The sequence below is a fragment of the Centroberyx affinis genome, unplaced genomic scaffold, assembly GCF_046629955.1.
Source record: "Centroberyx affinis isolate AG114_WGS23_722 - 3 ecotype Tasmania unplaced genomic scaffold, CSIRO-AGI_Caff_v1 ptg003066l_1, whole genome shotgun sequence".
NCBI lineage: Eukaryota > Metazoa > Chordata > Actinopteri > Beryciformes > Berycidae > Centroberyx > Centroberyx affinis.
In genome coordinates, this window is record NW_027281151.1 from 56,176 (window position 1) to 75,035 (window position 18,860).

An 18,860-nucleotide genomic window follows, 5' to 3' on the forward strand; every position below is an offset into this window, starting at 1 on the left:
TTGATCAAGCACCTTATCAACCCCTGCAGATATATTATGGTCATTTTGTGCTATGCAGTGGTAAAAACCTGACTTATTGCCCCTGTAATGATTTTTATGGCTTTGTTAAGAGGAGCGAGACACCTGGGAAAGACTTTGATGTCACAACAAAAAAGAGGAAAAATAACTAAAAACACATTTAAAAAGTCTAAACATGTTCAACCTTTCCCATAGCATGATCAGTTCAAAATACATATAAACAAATGAAAGCATTATCTAGGCTATAGCATGAATGCTTCAGTGTTTGATTTATCATTGGAAAATGGAGAAGGCAAGGCAAGGCAGCTTTATTTGTATAGCACATTTCATACACTGGGGCAATTCAAAGTGCTTTACAGAGTGATACAAATACAGTAAAGGTAAAAGATTTACAATTAAAAAGTGCAAAAGTACAGACAAGAGATACAAAAGATAAAAGACTTAAAAAGTAAACTAGTGTAGTTCAAATCAAATGAAATGGAAAGATAAAAGAACACAACAAATACAACAAATACTCCCACTTTTAGATGCACATTGTGAGTGAACCCATATGTTTTTCTGTAATTTCCTTTTCCCCTGTCCTTCCTGATTCTACTCTTGATCTGATATTTACGTCAGATCTCACTGCCTAAGGCAGACGAGAATCATAGATTCTCCTCTTGGTCAAAAACCTCACCATCCAGAGATGGATGAGAATCATACAGGGTAAAGCTCTGTCCCCCCCACATATAGTGCTCACTCATGCGCAAGTAAGCATTACCTGGACAAGACGAATGAAAATTCGTTCTTGTCCGTGTCAGCTCTGTTGGGATCCTGAACAGAAACAGTTAAAATTAAGGTTATTTAAAAGCTAAGCTGAAAAGATAAGTTTTTAGACATTACAGGGTAGAGTAGGCAATGTAAAATAAGAAAGTTTTTTGCTTTGACTTAAAAGTGGTCAGAGTCGGGGCTTGTCTAATATCATCTGGGAGGTTATTCCAGGTCTGTGTTGCATGATAACAAAACGCTGCTTCACCGTGTTTTGTTCTAACTCTTGGGACAGCCAGTAGGCCAGCCCCAGATGTCCTAAGGGTCCTAGACGGTTCATATGGCACAAGCATGTCAGAGATGTATTTGGGCCCAGAGCCACAGAGTGATTTGTAGACAAGCAGCAAGATTTTGAAATCAATTCTCTGAGTGACTGGTAGCCAGTGTAAGGATTTTAGAACTGGTGTAATGTGGTCGTATTTCTTAGTTTTCGTCAGGACCCTGGCAGCGGCGTTCTGAATAAGTTGGAGTTGCCGAAGAGCTTTTTTTGAAAGCCCTGTGAACAGACCATTGCAGTAATCCAATCTACTGGAAATAAAGGCGTGGGTAAGCCTTTCTAGGTCTTGTTTGGACATTAGTCCTCTGACTCTTGCAATATTTTTTAGATGGTAGTAAGCTGACGAAGTTACTGATTTGATGTGGCTATTGAAATTTAAATCTGAGTCCAGGATAATGCCAAGATTTCTGGCTTGACTCTTAGTTATGAGGGACAGGGAGTCAAGGTGAGAGCAGACATTCATCAATTATCTCGGTCTTATCTCTGTTTAGTTGGAGAAAATTTTGCCACATCCAGTCATTGATTTGTTCAACGCAGTGACACAGAGTTTCAACAGGTCCATAGTCACCTGGTGTAAGTGATATGTAGATTTGCGTGTCATCTGAATAATTATGGTAGGCTACTTTATTATTTTGTAGGATTTGGCCTAAAGGAAGCATATAGAGATTGAACAGGAGAGGTCCCAAAATGGACCCCTGTGGAACCCCGCAGGTCATGGCCATCTGCTCGGACACACAGTTTTCAATGGAGACAAAGTACTTTCTGTCATGAAGATATGACTTGAACCACTTAAGGACAGTTCCAGAGAGTCCCACCCAGTTTTCTAATCTTTGTAATAGAATTGTATGGTCCACAGTGTCAAAGGCAGCACTAAGATCCAACAGTACTAAAACAGAGACTTTGCCTGAGTCATTGTTCAGGCGAATGTCATTTAGTACCTTTATGAGTGCAGTCTCAGTGCTGTGATGGGGCTGAAATCCTGATTGAAAGTTATCGAAGCAATTGTTCAGCATTAAAAAGTCACTAAGTTGTTGGTGAACAACTTTTTCAATAACTTTTGTTTTACAAGCTAGTGGGTAAAACATCAAGGCAACAGGTGGATGATTTGAGATTGGACACAGTTTTGTCGTCAATGGGATTAAATTGTGTCATACCTACCAAGTTACTAGTTACCAAGAGAAAATCAATGTAAACCAATGAGATCGAGACATGTTTTTTCCTAAATCCCTCTACATAAAGTTTTTAAAAGGTGAGAGTAGGGATTCTCTATTACACCACCAGGCGGAGCTGCTGTGCTTAGTTACAGCTTAGCAGCAGCCAATGTGAGTCTGATGACAGGTAAGAATGTCTATATTCTTCTATATTGATTATTGGATCGATTGTCTCAGGGTTTGCACATAAACACTCTGAATGATATGTTGTGGTTATTTTGGTCGCGTTCATTACATCTGGAATAGTATGGATCGGAATATTTTTAAACATTTTTGATTGAATACATAAATATTTGTTTTGCTGCCCCTTCCAATTCTGTGGATGCATATTTCGTATACATATTTTCAAAAAAAGATAATTTGTCAGGCTTTTGACCGGCTGATGTTTCCAAGTTTACATCATCTCGTTATACAGCCCCGGGGGAAAATCTGTAGATCCTGTTCTGCGTCCTTCAGACACACGGTCCGAGGCTTCACCACACACTTTGCGCCGCTAAGCACAACTGGCACCGAGGCTGACCGGCTTGTTATCCCTCTGAGCTCAGACGAGGAGGGTTTTACAATCACAGCTCATCTGCACGGCCCGACGCGACTCATCACCAAGCACAACATGGGCCCCCGAGACGATCCATATTCATGAGCTCTTCGGCTGGAACGCAGGGGAAAAAAATCAAAGACGCCTTCACACTCCAAAGACCGTCATATTTCAGTATAATCAATGGATTTGTGAGCACTTGAGTTTTTCAAAGTGTGGATCTGATGTTTTCCCCCCAAAACGCACCGCCACCTTGATTGGTGCAAAAGGCCGCTCAACACACAGCTTGCCCACATTGTCTGTAATCCCACCAAATGCATTTTAATACCCAAACACAGCTGTTTATCCACGGTCTATATCGTTATCTCCTCTTTCTTTTTTTTGAACATGCAAATCAGCGTAGATTAGCGCGCGGTGCCGTGTCCTGCAGCACGGATTACCGCGGCGAGGTAGCCTCGGCACAAACTCCATTTTGATTATTAAAAGCGGGGAGCAGAGGAGGCACGCCACGTTTTGTTTCCTATTAAAGGCGACTCTCTCCCGTAAGAGGATTATCCTGGACGCACGCTCGGGAGTTGCGTAAGGAGGATAATATCTGACATTTCCCTCATATCCCACATTTTGGCAGCTCGGCCCTCTGGGAAATCGGTGTAGCTGAACCGCGACATGGCAGAGCGGCGAGCATGCACTCCAGAACAAAGAGGGAATATGGAGTGGTTTGTTTTTGTTGTTTCATAAGGGGAGTGGACAGTCTTCTCACCTTTTTAGTGTTTTTACTTATACAGTCGGACAACACTAGAGGAGAAGCTCTGGTGGGAATCTTTCTGAGAGCTTTTATAGCTATTGCTCTTTTCTTGCTCTACTGAAGCACACCATGGGGGACAGCAGCAAGAAGGGCAAATCGGTTTTAAAAGTTTATTTGTAATTGAATTATTGTGCATTCATGTGCTATCCAATATATCGGAAAAATGAATTTCCTACGCCCTCCAAAGTCAGATGATTAAGTCGTAAACTTCTGCTAGAAAAGGAAGTTATGACACAATGATGACATTTAACCTTCTCAACAAGGCAAAAAAAATAACGTTTTGTGTCAGTTTTTTCTGGACACAGCGTGACCAGTTTTGTATTTCGCTCTGAAGTTTCAATCCGTCACTTGCTGTTATGTGGAGAAGATTTCCCACCAGCGACCACACCGACACCAGAGATGATGATAAGCCATTAATGCCGATAAGACGGGTGTGTTTTTACATAATAACCTCGCCCAGTGCAGCTTTAAGTCATGTTCTCTGTAGTATTTGCACCAAACATTAGGGACACTGACCAGCTGAACCCAGGTGAAAGCTCTGATCTCTAATTGATCTCACCTGTTAAATCCACTTCAATCAGTGGAGATGAAGGGGAGGAGGAGGGTTAAACTTTTTCACCTTTTTAGCTCTTTCTAACGATCAAACCATACACATATTTGACAATTTATGACCAAAAAATGATAAAAACTTTACTTCCTTGTATTTTTATATCAGAATCTGTCAATGGAAAACTGAATGAGAGGGATGAGACGGCGCTAAACACTGTTAACAGCTTGTTGAGTCCAAACCCCAATGAACTGAGAACTGTTCTGAGGGCATGAAGGGGGAGCAGCACAATATTAGGAAGGCAGCTTAATGTTTTGCACATCTCAGTGTGTATTTGCCTTCAAGCAAGGAAACATTAAACTATCACATTTCAGCATGCAGTTTGATGTGACATTCTCTCCCACACAGAGAGAGAAAGACAACGGCAGGATGAGGTGAGTGATGGTTCCATTATTTAGGCTCTTCAGCTCAAATTAAAGCTGCACTAGGCAAAGATTTTCATGTCAAAATAAACCTGTCTTATCAGCCTGAATGACAAAGTGCGGCTGCAGCAGAGAAGAGAGTCCCATCCTTCTCTAATTGAGACGCCGCTATTCGCTCGATTTGCCCAAATGAAATTCTGGTGTCGGGTTTGGACACTTTGGTTTCCCTAAAGCATCACAGACCGGCCGGTTGGGAAACATGAGCGCGCTGTGTGACGTTTACTGACATCACATTACAGGATTTCCGGGTGTTGAAGTTCAAATTTTTCAAATAGTTACCTGTTACCTGCCATTTGGGGCCGCCAACATGCAAAGTCGCCTAGTGCAGCTTTAAATCAAACACACCTAGAATGTAGCTCAAATATTTCACCCTGGTGTCCAGTGGTGGAAAGTAACTAAGTACATTTACTCAAGTACTGTACTTAAGTACAATTTTGAGGTACTTGTACTTTACTTGAGTATTTCCATTTTATGCTACTTTGTACTTATACTCCACCACATTTTAGAGGGAAATATTGTACTTTTTACTCCATTACATTTATTTCACAGCTATAGTTACTAGTTACTTTTCAGATCAATATTTTATATTTAAAACATTTGATCATCTTTATAAAATAACTCTAAAATAGCATTGTTATAGATTAGACTACCCAAAAGTATAGCTAAATTGTTAAGATTAGCTTCACGTTGACAACTTTAAAATGCTGCTTACATGTACATGTATGCCAATAAATCAGTATTAATATTCCAATAATTTATGAAAAATATAACTCTCTAAATGGGGACAGTTTGCATAATGAGTACGTTTACTTTGATACGCTAAGTACATTTTGCTGCCAATACTTATGTACTTTTACTTAGGGTATATAAAAGTAGGGTATTGCACTGGCCGTCTGCTATTGGCTGATGTTTGTGTCAGCTGATGTCACCTTCCAACAGATGGTGACATCACCTGTCACAAAGACCAGCCAATAACAGATGAGTAGTGCAGTACCCTACTTTTCACCATTAGGTGTCAGGCTTCACCAAAGACTTGGGTTTGGAGTTTAGTTACTCTTTAAGTAAGATTTTGAATGCAGAACTTTTGCTTGTAATGGAGTATCTTTACATTGTTGTATTGCTACTTTTACTTAAGTAAAAGATCTCAGTACTTCTTCCACCACTGCTGGTGTCACATGTATTTTCTCCTCAAACACAAACTACTGCCTCCTCCAAGCTCTCCTTACACCCATCAGAAGCTTTTACAGGATAACAGGTGTTTTCTGCTCCTCGTAATGCGACCCGCTCGCCGTGCGGACGGTCCGGCGCGGTCCGGACACCCGCCTCCTTTTAAATGTCACGGCCCCGGCTGCCTGCCTGGGCCCAGGATCTCAGATAAAGAGTCCTGCTTGTTCGCTGCCTGGCAGATTGTTTGCACACACACACGGATTAGACAGCGAGGCCCCGATGCCACATCCTGGATCGTCCCTGCAAAACGCCAGGAAGGAAAAAAAAAAAAAAAGAAAAAAAAAAAATCAAATAAATAAAACACTCCTGCTGTTTCTCGGCTGCGGTTGCCAGGGCGACACAGCTGACAAGTCCATCTCTCTTTCTGCCCCCCTTTCCTTTTCTCGCTCATTCTCTTCCTCAATTTTCTTACTCATTTCTATTTTTCTCTATCTCTCCCTCATTTTTCTCTTTCTCTCTGTTCCTCCTCTCTCTCTTTCTGTCTCTCTCTCTCTCACACACACACACACGTCATTGACTACATTCACTCCCTAACCTTAACCTCACCACTACACACCTAAATTTAACCTTTACCTTAACCTAAACCTAATCCTAATCTTAACCCTAAACCCAAAGTCCTAACCCTAAAACGTCCTCACAAGGATAGAAAGATGGTGGGAACTTTCCTCATCTTTCTATCCTTCTGAGGACATTTGGTCCTCATAAGTATGGTTATACAAGCACACACACACACACACACACACACAGCCTGCATGTGACAGCGGACAGATAATGAGGCCTAATCACATGTTGAGGATGTGGGAAGCTGCTCTCCTCCTACCCGGGCCGTGACCCCGCGCGTCCGCTGGAAATGTTTGATCAGACAATTCTAAGGGCAAAGCTGTCATCGCCCGCCGCGGAGTCGGAGGAAATTACCTCTCGGATAAGACGCTCCTCTCACCTTCCCTTCCCGGGGAATCTGGGTCAAAGGCAGCGCGCTCAACCGCCTCGTCTGCGGCGGGAACGTTTCTCCTATCTGGTCCGTCGGTATTAAGGGTTTACGGCTCCGTCTGTTTCGTCGCGGTGTAGGGAGAGGGATTGAACAGTGCACTTTACACCCGGCTGTCTTTTAGCGTCCCGGTAATTGCCTGTTAGCCGCTGGTGAGGGGAATATATTGCCGCTGCTGTGGCTGACTGAGTTTCATTAACCAGTATGAGCAGGGGTGGAAAGAGAATCAAAACATCCTGCTCAAGTAGAAGTACTGGTGCTCTGTTGAAAGGTTACTCAAAGTAGTAATCTGTGACATTTCCATATAAATAAATGTTTGTTGTGATTCTCTCTATTGCTGATAACACAACAGTGATTCAACCTATAACCAGCTCATGAAAGCTTTTCCACTCTTCCAAACAGCCGGTGTCTGATAGCTCTTTCCTGGGATAAATCCTCTGCCGCACAGGAAGTGATGCGTTTTTTTACGTTTCCTGGTTTGTTTGGAATCAACAGAGGAAGAAGAAGAACTGGGTAGTTAGCATGAGCAGCGATAGCCACCATGGCTGAACAGACAAAGAAAAGAGAAACTCAAACTGCATCAAGAGAAAGTCCAAGCTCCGCCCACACAGTTTGATTGACAGGTGATCTGTGGGAAGTGCAGTGCAGAAACACCACAGAGTGCTGAGCAACAAACATGGAGACTAAATCAAACAAACAAAAAAACAAACAAGAATCTCATGGATAGACATTTTAAATCTAAGTAAAATCACTGGTGCTAAACTCTACTTTAGTAAATATCTTATTTAAATGGACTGGAAAAGTTATTGAGTTACTACATTGATGTTTCTTCTGCTAATAGCCATCCATCTAGGTAGCAAACTAGCTAGACAACAACCAGGCTAACTCAAACTAACAATAGTGTACCTGTATGGCTTTTTGGCTAATGTTAAGTAAGCTAATATCAAGGATAAATTTGAACATTTAATGTTACAGTTAGCTAATGTTTCCTCCACGTTTGTACAGATTTGATGCAAATGCACTTTACAGCTGGTCGGTTTCTGATGCAGTGCTAACAGAGAAGCTACAAAATTTGTACTCTGTGCTGGATGCGATGTAACATGCTCAAGTAAAAGTATAATTACTGACTTCTACACAAAAAAGTAGAAGTACACAAAAGGCTACTCAATTACAGTAACAACAGTAGGCTAAATGGAATTCATCACTTCCACCCTTGAGTATGAGTTGGATTTGAGACAAGCTGATGAAATATGAGAACAAGAATATTACAGGCAGGAGCGTAATGTACTTTATGTGGTGAAATTCTCTGGAGAGGTCAGGGGTCAGAGGTCAGAGGTCAGGGCTGCAGCAGGAAGGGATTCGGTGTCTTGGCCAGGAAATGTTGGATATCAAATAAATGAGGTGAAACCGCTCAGTCTGAACGGGGATGAAGGCAGTGGCTGCGGGTTAATTAAAAATAATGAAGTAGTCAAACAACTAGCAGAAAAGCTCATTAATATTTTGACAGACTGGTATGTTGTAAGTATGCTGGTGAATAGACATTTGGTGCTGAAACATTTAACAACCAGATACTCTTTGTATCCCTGCTTGGCCTTGATCGCGTTTTGGTAAATTTGAAGCTGACTCCATCTTTAACTTGACAAACATTGACACACGGATTCATTGCTATAATCACAAACCTTTCTAGACTTAGTAAGGTAAAAGAAGGGAGAGTAGAGAAGAGAGAGTAGAGGGAAAGTAGATTTTCGTACTTTGCATAGAAAGCCTGAGGTTAAATGAAACTGAATTGATTGTGTGTCCTTGCAAGCTTCCTGTGACTAAAATTCTTGCAAGTTCCTTTTATACCTCATTACTCTGCCGTCATTAGCGCTTGATTGCAAATTACCTTCCTTTATTCAGGGGAGCTGTTAGCCCTAATACCTGACTTTCTCTCTTTCACTCTTTTTATGGAAGAAAACCTTACACTGGATCTTGGTAGTTTAATGTTGCCTTGATTATCAGAAAACATACCATATAGAACAAGGCTTAAGAGCTGTATGATCCACAAAGTATCGGTTATTTCAATAAAATGTCACCTTTTTAAAAACTGATTCGCACTCCTTGCTTCCACCCTCGTTCCAACAGGGATTTTAGGTGGAAGGAGATGAAAGAATATCTACCCAACCTCTTATAAATGTTGACATTTTTAGCATCAGTCCCAGTAGAATTGAAACCTTTAGCCATATGGCTGTGTCAGAGTCTTTCTCCTCCCACTGAGCAACACAGAACCAGAACCACAACTGGAGCCACTTGTTCCTTCATGTGATTTTTATGAAAGATTTGACTGATAACTGCGTATGATATATTACACATAAAGTGATATAAGGTGACCTGGCCATCGCTCCACCCAGTCTCGACTCCTCTCCCTCCGTGGCTTTCCATTGGTCGATTCACCTTCCCACTCCAGTCAGCACACAGAAACGAGTTTTAGTTATACAAACGTTTCTCTGAGGCAGAAATAATCTCATTGGTTGAGTTAAACTCCAAGGGGCGGAGCCAAAGAATCACAGTTCTTCGGCACGCAATTTAGCTAACTGGCAAACTTGAAGGTCAAAGAAGGAACTCTGGTCAAAATATAAATTAAAAATATACTGTAAATAGCAATGACTTCTTTATTCATTCCATCATGACCATGGCATCATGATGTTGAAGGTCAGCAGCTAGCTAACTAGCTTACCTAGCTAGCTATAGGCCAGTATGGCTAGTTTGAACTTGATAGATAACTTAGTATGGATAGATTGTATTTTTTCAGTTAGCAGCAGAGCGCTAGGCTTCATAATATTAGCTTCCTCCTCTTTTACCTCTTGTCTTTTCCCCTGGGCTTCAGTCTAATGTTACTTAGCCAGAAAAACTGTGGTTCTTTGGCTCCACCCACTGAGGTTTAACTCAACCAATCAGATTATTTCTGCCTCTGAGAAATGTTTGTAGAACTAAAACCAGTCTGCAGTCAGGACAGCAGAATCGCTCCCTGTCTTGTCGGAGGCTGAAAACTCATCAAACTCAACAAATATCTCACATCACTCTGCTGCTGAATCACTTCCTGTCTTCCTCCTCCACTCGCTCTAATCTGCTCTTATCCTGAACTTGAAGCAACAGCAACATCCCTTCTACCTCTCTCTTCAGCTCTTACTTCTCTTATTTCTTTTTCAAGCACTTCTCTCTTAGATTATTATTATTCATTTCTATAGGAGTGCAAGGCTCTGACGGCTGCACTGCTTGCTATACCTACAATGCTGGTGATCTAGAAATTTAACCTTATTCTGCGTAGTCTGTGCAACAGCTAGATAAATAAAATGTAAATGTTAACTGTTACAGACAACTCTGTTCTGCGGTCAAGGGGCACTTAGTCAAAATTATACATATAAAAGAAGAAACTCACAAAGAAAATTCACCTTCAATATATTGCAAACTCATGGTCTGGCGTAAGATACAAGCTCTCTCGTTCTTTCTATACTCCGATAATTTATTCTCCACCTTCCTCGCTGCCCTTCTCAGATTCAGCAGGATTAGATGGGTGCAGCCATTAGAGCTGCAAACAGGAGAAGCTTTGCACAGCTGTTAACAGACAGAAGTGAAGTAGATGATATCTGCTGTTTTCATCCTGCAGTTGAGAAGGCAGAGATGATATTTCAGTCTGTGTTATGAGTCTGAAATGACTGTTATTGTTATTCTTTATTAAATTCCTCTGGCAGGGTATTACGATGTGACACAGCAATACTGTGGAGAATAAAGTCCATAGGAAACTAGGTGTGCCGCACACTATCACTCACACACCGGCTTGTTTCAATTATTTATCTTGTTAATTTTTTATATTGTAAATAACATTTCTTCACTCCAAATGGTTTCACTGCTTATGAAAGATTTAACAGATAAATAAACAAACCTACAGTTTTTTATGGACGTTGTTTTCAGCCACCGCTGTGCATGGTACACAACTGCATTACTGCTTGTTACTCTATAGAAAACATTAGCTTTTTTGGTCCTATATGTACATGGTTCAATAGGTAAAGCATGGCACTAACACATATTTCAGTGTTATGGGGTTTGATTCCCACTGGGGCCACACACACTCAAAATGTATGCACTCCTAGTACTAAAGTGCTCTGGATAAAAGTGTCCACCAAATGGCATTTGTTACATGATGTTATAAACTTTGACAAGATATTATAATACACATTTCTGCTCTACTTTTTACCTACTTTTACCTACCTACTTTTCGTTCCAAAATGAGAACTACTAGTATAATAGAAATAACTCTAACATAATCAACAAAACATTACATTTCATTCACAAACTCCTTGTCATTTGTTGCTGTAATTCTTTAGCCAGCTGTGGGAAGTAAATTAATGAAAAGTTTCATTCCAATTTGAGAACTAATAGAAGAATAGAAATACTTTGGCACCTGCTCTAACAAAATCATTGCATCCCTATTGAATAAGACTTAAGTTATTGGCTATCATAACAGTTATTATGTTAGTGGTCTTTAGGCAATCATTTGTTTTCATAATAATGGATATACACTGGTTTGGATCGAAAACCCTTCAAATTGTAGATTTTGGTGGATCATTCATACAGTTCAGAGGCCAACATTAAGAAATTTATGTCAGAAAAGATAATTAAAGCAGGCATAATTTGCCAAATGGTCCCACTGTCTGAATGTGTTCACATTAACGTTCCTATTTCAGCTGCAACCCACACATCCATTACACTGCTACAGCATTTGAATTATGGATAGTCAGGAAATTATTACATTTATATCTGGCCCAGGGGAGATGAAACGCCTTTGTGGCGTCTGGATGTATTTGTCTCACAATTATACTTTCAGCAGAATATGAGTTTACTGTATAACTTTATTAGTATAATACTAATACAAATAATATAATTAATACTATTACTGCTGCTGCTACTGCAACTACTACTGCTATTACTACTATTACTACCACTACTACTACTACTACAAGTACCACTGCTACTACTACAAGTGCTACTGCTACTACTACTGCTACTTCTACTGCTACTACTACTGCTACTGCTGTTACAAGTACTACAAGTGTGCTACTACTACTACTACTGCTACTACTACAAATATTACTACTGCTGTTACTGCTGCTGTTGTTACAACTACCACTACTGCTACTGCTGCTGCTACTACTACTATTACTACTACTACAAGTGCTACTGCTGCTACTATTACTTCTGCTACTACTGCTACTACTGCTACTATTGCTACTGCTACTATGACTACTACTAATACTACTGCTACTACTACAAATATTACTACTACTACTACTGCTACAACTACAAATATTACTACTACTACTACTGCTGCTGCTGTTACTATACCACTACTGCTACTACATCTAATAATCATCATGGTCCTGGTCATCATTACCTTCATTAAACTGACATTTATTCCATGAATTGACCAATTAATCTGCTAATTGTGGTGGAAAATGAGTCGGTCCCTTTAGCCTGGCAACACCTGCAACGCTCTCGGGATGTCACGGTCTTGAACGCACCCCTGACCTGTGAACAGCACCTTGTCGCGGCGAGCGGCGAGGGATACTTAAATTAGTCCCAGTGGGATCCGTCACTACCTGAAACCTCCATTCAACACCTGCCATCGGTCTGCCACCTCTGAAAGCGTGACGCCGCTGGGAAACCTCCTCATGTCCTCACAGCCGCCCAGAGACGCAGAATTAGGCTGAAATGAAATGTCTTTCCACTTTTGGTAGAGTCTTGGAAGAGTGTTGCCCAGAGTGTGAGACAGAGAAAAAAGGACTTTAAAGGTGTTTTTATTTGATTCACAAGCCATTGAAGACACTTGTCAGAGGATTTTATTTTTGGAAAATGTGATTTGTTGACTTACTCAGAGGTTATTCTTTATCCGTTCATCCACATCTGACCTAACTTTCATTTTTTGACCGAAATTAAAGTCACTGCAAAGTCTTTTCTTTTTTAGGTCAGACCCAAAAGGGGAATATCTGAAACAGACCAAAACATGTTTAATCAGCTCTCTAAAGACAAATATGATAGTATTCATAGTATAGTTATGTTTACTGTGTTATTCCTTTTTTGTGTTTAAGAGAACATGTTGAACACGTTTGAACAGTTTCTTCTGCCTGCTCCTTTTCGGTCACATATAGGTATATATTTGTCTGTATATGGGTATATCAGTATGTATATATGTATATAAAAGACATTAGAGTTGAATATTTTGTTTATCATGTATATATACATACTTTTTTATGCTTGAATTAGATGATTGTTGTACATCGCCATGAACGAAATGAAAAAAATATCAATCAAAAAACATTGCTGGTCTGAAATAGAAACTGTTTATTTCATGCCTACAAATATCAGCCATTGTCGTTACGAAAAAAAAATGTCTGACCTTCAACCGCTCTGCTCTATTTTCCGCTGTTCTACTAAAACGGAACAATATAAAAAGACTCAGGCAGCGGTACAGAAGGTCGACATGGACGCGTACGGCCGAGCGCGAGGACACAGAAACTTTAACAAGCCTCCCAGCACCTTGGAAATCAGTCCACACACCTATAAAAATAATAAATAATTTAAAAAAATAAAAAAATAAAAAAACGAAGGACGGAGGAAAGTGGGTCACGGTGAGCCCGGGGCGAGCTGGCAGACCTCCTTCTGATTTCTGTGACACTGATCCGGGCCGACTGGGGCTTCTTCACCGAGCCAAAACTCCCCTCTTGTCTGAACCGATAACAATCAATTCCTCCACGATTCTCCTGTTTGTGAAGCTTTTTGTGTTTGTGTTGGCGAGGAGGAGGAGTTTGGCTTCAGGTCGGCAAGCGTCCTCCCCCGCTGAAGTGCCGTTGAGCAAAAAACACTGAATCCCTGGATGACCTCTGACCTTCCCTAAGGAGATCAAGCCAAAGTACGTATCAGTGTAATGTATTTTTTGGTTTTTGATTTCTCCTGCTCCTCTTTGAGTTGAGAGAAAATCAACTTGGATTTATGAAATCTTTTCAAAACCAATTAGATAAACTCAAAATTGCATGGTGGCAGAGGTGGGGACTCGAGTCACATGACTTGGACTCGAGTCAGTTTGAATTGCTTGAGACTTGACTTGATGCATGAAGAGAAGACGTTAGACTTGACTTGACTTGGGTTCTGGTGACTTGGGACTTGACTCTGACTTGTACTCTGATGACTTGAAAAGGTTTCTAAAGTCTTGACTTGAGATCTTGTGTTTGTGTAAATGACTTAGATTGAAAGTGATGAGATTTGTTCCAGCAGACGACTGAATTTAAATTCTGTTTTCTGAATTTGTATGGAATGATTGAATTTATTGAAGTTGAAACTGATTATAGAAATCAAACTCATGATGCTCTTACCAAGTTTTTATCCTATTAAAACCATATTGCATTGAAAAGTCCTAGATATTTAGTTTTCTTTAAGATATTAAATTGATACTGGACTCTTGATTTGTTCTGACTTGACTTGCTGTTCTACATTTAGACTTGAGACTTGACTTTAATGACATGGACTTGACTTGGTAATCTACATTTAGACTTGGGACTTGACTTGAGACTTGTGCCTCAAGACTTGAGACTTGAGAGCAAATTTGACTTGGTCACACATCTGCATGGTGGTCAAGCTAAACACAAGGCTGTTTTTCTTATTTAGTTAAGGGTTAACATTTTGGAGATGAACGTTTTCACTCAACAATATATACATAGCTCTCCTTTTTTATGTTTTTTCTTTGCTTTTAAGTTAAGAAGTGAGATGTTTCATAAACTCATTGGGTTTCTTTTATCACCTGATTTGCATAATCTGGACATTTCTCTTCTTTTTGTGCTTTATACATATAACTAATTTGTATAAAGTCTATGTAAGTTGTATGTATGTGTGTATTTTTTTGTACTTGATTTTGCACTACCAGCAAAAGTCTGGACCCACCTGATTGAATGTTCTATGTTTTTTCATTTTCTTAAAGTCATTTTGATCTAAAGGCTTCTGCTTAAATGCTTGAAATGTGTTTCTTAGACAAATATAAATAGTGAAGTTGATCCTATGTATGAATTTCTTTCCAAAGCCTTTTGCCTTTCAAAGGGTAAAGGGCGTGTTTTGATTTAACACTTTTTTGGTCACTGCATAATTCCATTTGTGTTATTTCATAGTTCGGATGTTTTTACTATTATTCTAAAATGTGGAAAATAGTAAAAATAAAGAAAAATGTGGTGTGTCCAAACTTTTGACTGGTAGTGTAGATGTCCAAATAAAAAACTAAACTAAACTAAACTACTATAGGTTTATATTTGACATATTTTGAACATGGAATGTAGTCGATGGAACCCAGTTTAATCTGCAAAACATCAACGTTCAAATCATTTCTTTTGTACATACACAGGTTTATGTTTTACTGACATGTTTTGAAAGTGACACGGTCCACATCACAGGACAGCTGGTCATGCACTGAGCTACCGCACAACAATGCATATGAGATAACCATCGATGCCTCTGGCAGCTTGTAAAACCAGGTGTGAATATTCCTCTCAGTCCAATTTGAAACACCGCCCACGTTTACATGATCTTTGTGATCTTTGCTATAACAATTTCCCACGGTAATAGCCAAATTTCCATACCAATTTTCATATCAAACTCTATCGATACGAGGAAAAGAAAATAGACAGAAAAACAGACACCACTTACGGTTGAGACATAATTGAAATTCTGCCTACAAAAGGATTTCTGCTTTAGACCACATACCCAAAGCTCTACAGTACATAACTACTCCATATGAACAGTTTTCTACTTCAGATCCAGATGGATTTACTCATCATGTACTGCACTGCAAAAAAAAAACATTTTAACAAGTCATTTAGTCTCATATTCAGCCTTCAAATCTTATTTTTCTTAAACCAAGAGAACAATTCTGCCAGTGAGGAGAGAAAACTCCACTTGTTTCCAACGCAGCTTCACTTGTTTCAGGAATGTTCTAGAAATGAGTGTCAGTGTGTTGAAACCAGTCAGAAAAAGGCAGATCACTGCACTGCTGTCAAGAAAATGACTCTTGATTCTACTAAATTGTTTAGAGCTGAAACGATTAATCGATTAGTTGTCATCTATCGATTAATCGGTTTGAGTAATTTAAGAAAAATAAGTCAAAATTCTCTGATTCCAGCTTCTTAAATGTGAATATTTTCTGGTTTCTTTACTCCTCTATGACAGTAAACTGAATATCTTTGGGTTGTGGACAAAACAAGACATTTGAGGACGTCATCTTGGGCTTTGGGAAACACTGATCCACATTTTTCACCGTTTTCTGACATTTTATAGACCAAACAACTAATCGATTAATCGAGAAAATAATCGACAGATTAATCGACAATGAAAATAATCGTTAGTTGCAGCCCTAAAATTGTTGCAACCAGTTGATTTGCATTGGAAACAAGTGAAATTAGCAAAGCCCACTGGCAGAAACAGACTAAATGACTTGTTAAGATGGAGATTTTTTGCAGTGTGAAACAAGACACTGAAAAACACTTGGGTTCAGATTGTAGTAATACAACAGTCCGCAAAAGTTTATTTTTACAGCTACGCCACGTGAGCGGGGTCTGTGAGCGTCTGTCCCACTGTCCTACTTCCGTTCTTCAGAATCCCCTCTGTGTTCCCGTGAGCCGAGTTCATCGCCGGCGTTTTCGGGCCGCCTGTGTCAGAATCCCCCGCCTGCGGCTCCAGAAACGCCACCCTCTTCCCGTTCGACCGCCTCTCCCCCGAATCGACCTCCCTGGGGTCGGAGCAGAGGAGGACGGCCCGGCCGCCGCAGCCCCTCGCCCCGCCGCCGGCCCGGCCCTCGCGGCAGCGGCAGGGCGTGAGGTACAGGTACAGCAGCACCAGGACGATGCTGATCACGCAGGACGCCAGCGTGGTGAACGCCGTGTTGAAATGCTCCGCGCCGCCGCCGTGCGCCGAGCCGGCGTCGGGGGCGACGCTCGAGTTCCCGACCGACACGGTCGCCTCCGGGGACTCGCCGGGGTCGAAGGGGCGCCCGCGGGCCGCCACGCACACGTATGTCCCGGAATCCTCCAGGAGCGCCCCTCTGATTTCCAGGGTGCCGTTGGGGAGGACCAGGAGGCGGCCGCTCGGATCGTCGCCCGGCGAACGCAGCACCGCCCGGGGCGCAACCCAGAACGCCACCGGCTCCCCCTGGGTGGGAGGAGCCAACCCGGGACACGGCACTCTGAGCCAATCGCCCGGCTCCACTCGGTGCGTTCCCGCCTCAAGGAAGTTATCCGCCGCTCCCTGCCGCTGCCCCGCGCAGCTCGGCCTCGCCCCCGCACCGTCTCCGCCCAGCCCGCACGGGTAATCGCCCCTGAAGTCCACCAGGGGGCGATACCGCTTCCACACCCAGAACTCCAGCAGGGCGAGCAGAGCGCAGTCGCAGACCAAAGGATTCCCCTGCAGATAAATCCCAGCTTGCTGCCAGGCGGGCAGAGACAGCAGGCTCTGCACCGGCGCCCGCCGGAGCCGGTTGGACGACAGATCCAGGAAGGTCAGGTTCCGAGGTCCCGCAGGACCCTGGTAGAGCTCCAGGGGGAAAGCTTCCAGCCTGTTCCCAGAGAGGTAGAGCCTCCGCAGGCCGCGGAGACCCCCGAAGGCCCCCGGCTCGATCCGGACGATCCGGTTGCCGAACAGCAGCAGCACCTCCAGCTCCTCCAGCCCGCGGAAGACGGAGGCGTTCAGGACCGCCAGCCGGTTGGAGGACAGGTCCAGGTGGAGGAGGTGCGGCGTGAGGGCGAAGGCGTCCGGCTCGATCCGGGCGACGGCGTTCCGGCTGAGAACCAGCGTGGCCAGCCGGTCGAACGGACGGGCGATCCAGCCGGCCGGCAGGGCGGCCAGAGCGCCGTGGCTCAGGTCCAGCCGCGTGGCGTAGCCCGGGAGGTCGAGGGGCAACGTGGACAGATTGCGGCCGCTGCAGGAAACGATATCACTGGCACAGAGGCAGTCGGGCGGGCAAGCGGCCACGGAGGGGGGGAAGCCGAGGCACAGGGAGAGCAGCAGCGCCGCGGCGGTGGCGCCGGCGGCGGCGGGGGGGCGGCGGCTGCCTCCGTCATCGGCCTCGCTCAAAACCTGCGACACGACGGGACGCATCCTGCTGTTGCCCCCGGGGCGGAGCTCAGGTTACCGTCTCACAGGACGAACGCATGTCAGGAGAACCGGCCGCTGCTCGCTGAGCGCTTTCATCAACTGAAGAGGGATTTGGAAAAGGAAGGGAGACAGAAAAATACTCTGTTTCATATGAAGCACACTGCATTTGTCTTGTGTATGAAACGTGCTATATAAATAAAGTTTGCTTTGCCTTTTATAATAATACTACTACTACTTCTACTACAACTAATAACAATAATAATAACAATAATAATAACCCTTATTTGTGTAGCACTTTTTAAAAACAGTCTACAAAGTGTAGAATAAAATGAAACAGCATTATCATAAATAAAACAAGTAAAAACAAGGCATCATGAGATCAGAGCACAGAGTAACACAATATGAGAGTTAATATATTAAGCATTATAGATATAATGTAATAATACAACATAAAAAGCATCACATCAATGCAAGTCCATAAAAATAGATTTCAAGAAGTCATTTAAGAGATGAGACCATAAGCTCCTTTATTCTGCATATTAATGCTATTTTCATAATGGTTCCTCTAGTTCATACTGCATACATACTGATATTTTTAAATTTAATATCGCACATAGTATATCAATTTAGTAATCCATGTTTAAGTAAGCAGTCATGACTGCTGGTATCATCTGTATGTAACAACTGTAAGTAACTGTAGTAACAACTGTAACTTAATCCATACTTAGTAATCCATACTCCTCCCCTATATTTCCAACCAATTCAATCTACCTACCATGTGTTTAAATTGACACCAGCAT

At 42.1% G+C, this 18,860-nt stretch overlaps 1 protein-coding gene across 1 annotated transcript; it reads right to left on the reverse strand.

Annotated features, from left to right (window-relative positions):
• Positions 1-16,506: 16,506 nt before the first annotated feature.
• LOC139659325 (amphoterin-induced protein 2-like) lies at positions 16,507-18,063 on the reverse strand. The gene has a single exon (XM_071537557.1). The coding sequence runs from the start codon at positions 18,061-18,063 to the stop codon at positions 16,507-16,509; it is 1,557 nt and encodes a 518-aa protein (XP_071393658.1).
• Between the last annotated feature and the right edge of the window lie 797 nt (positions 18,064-18,860).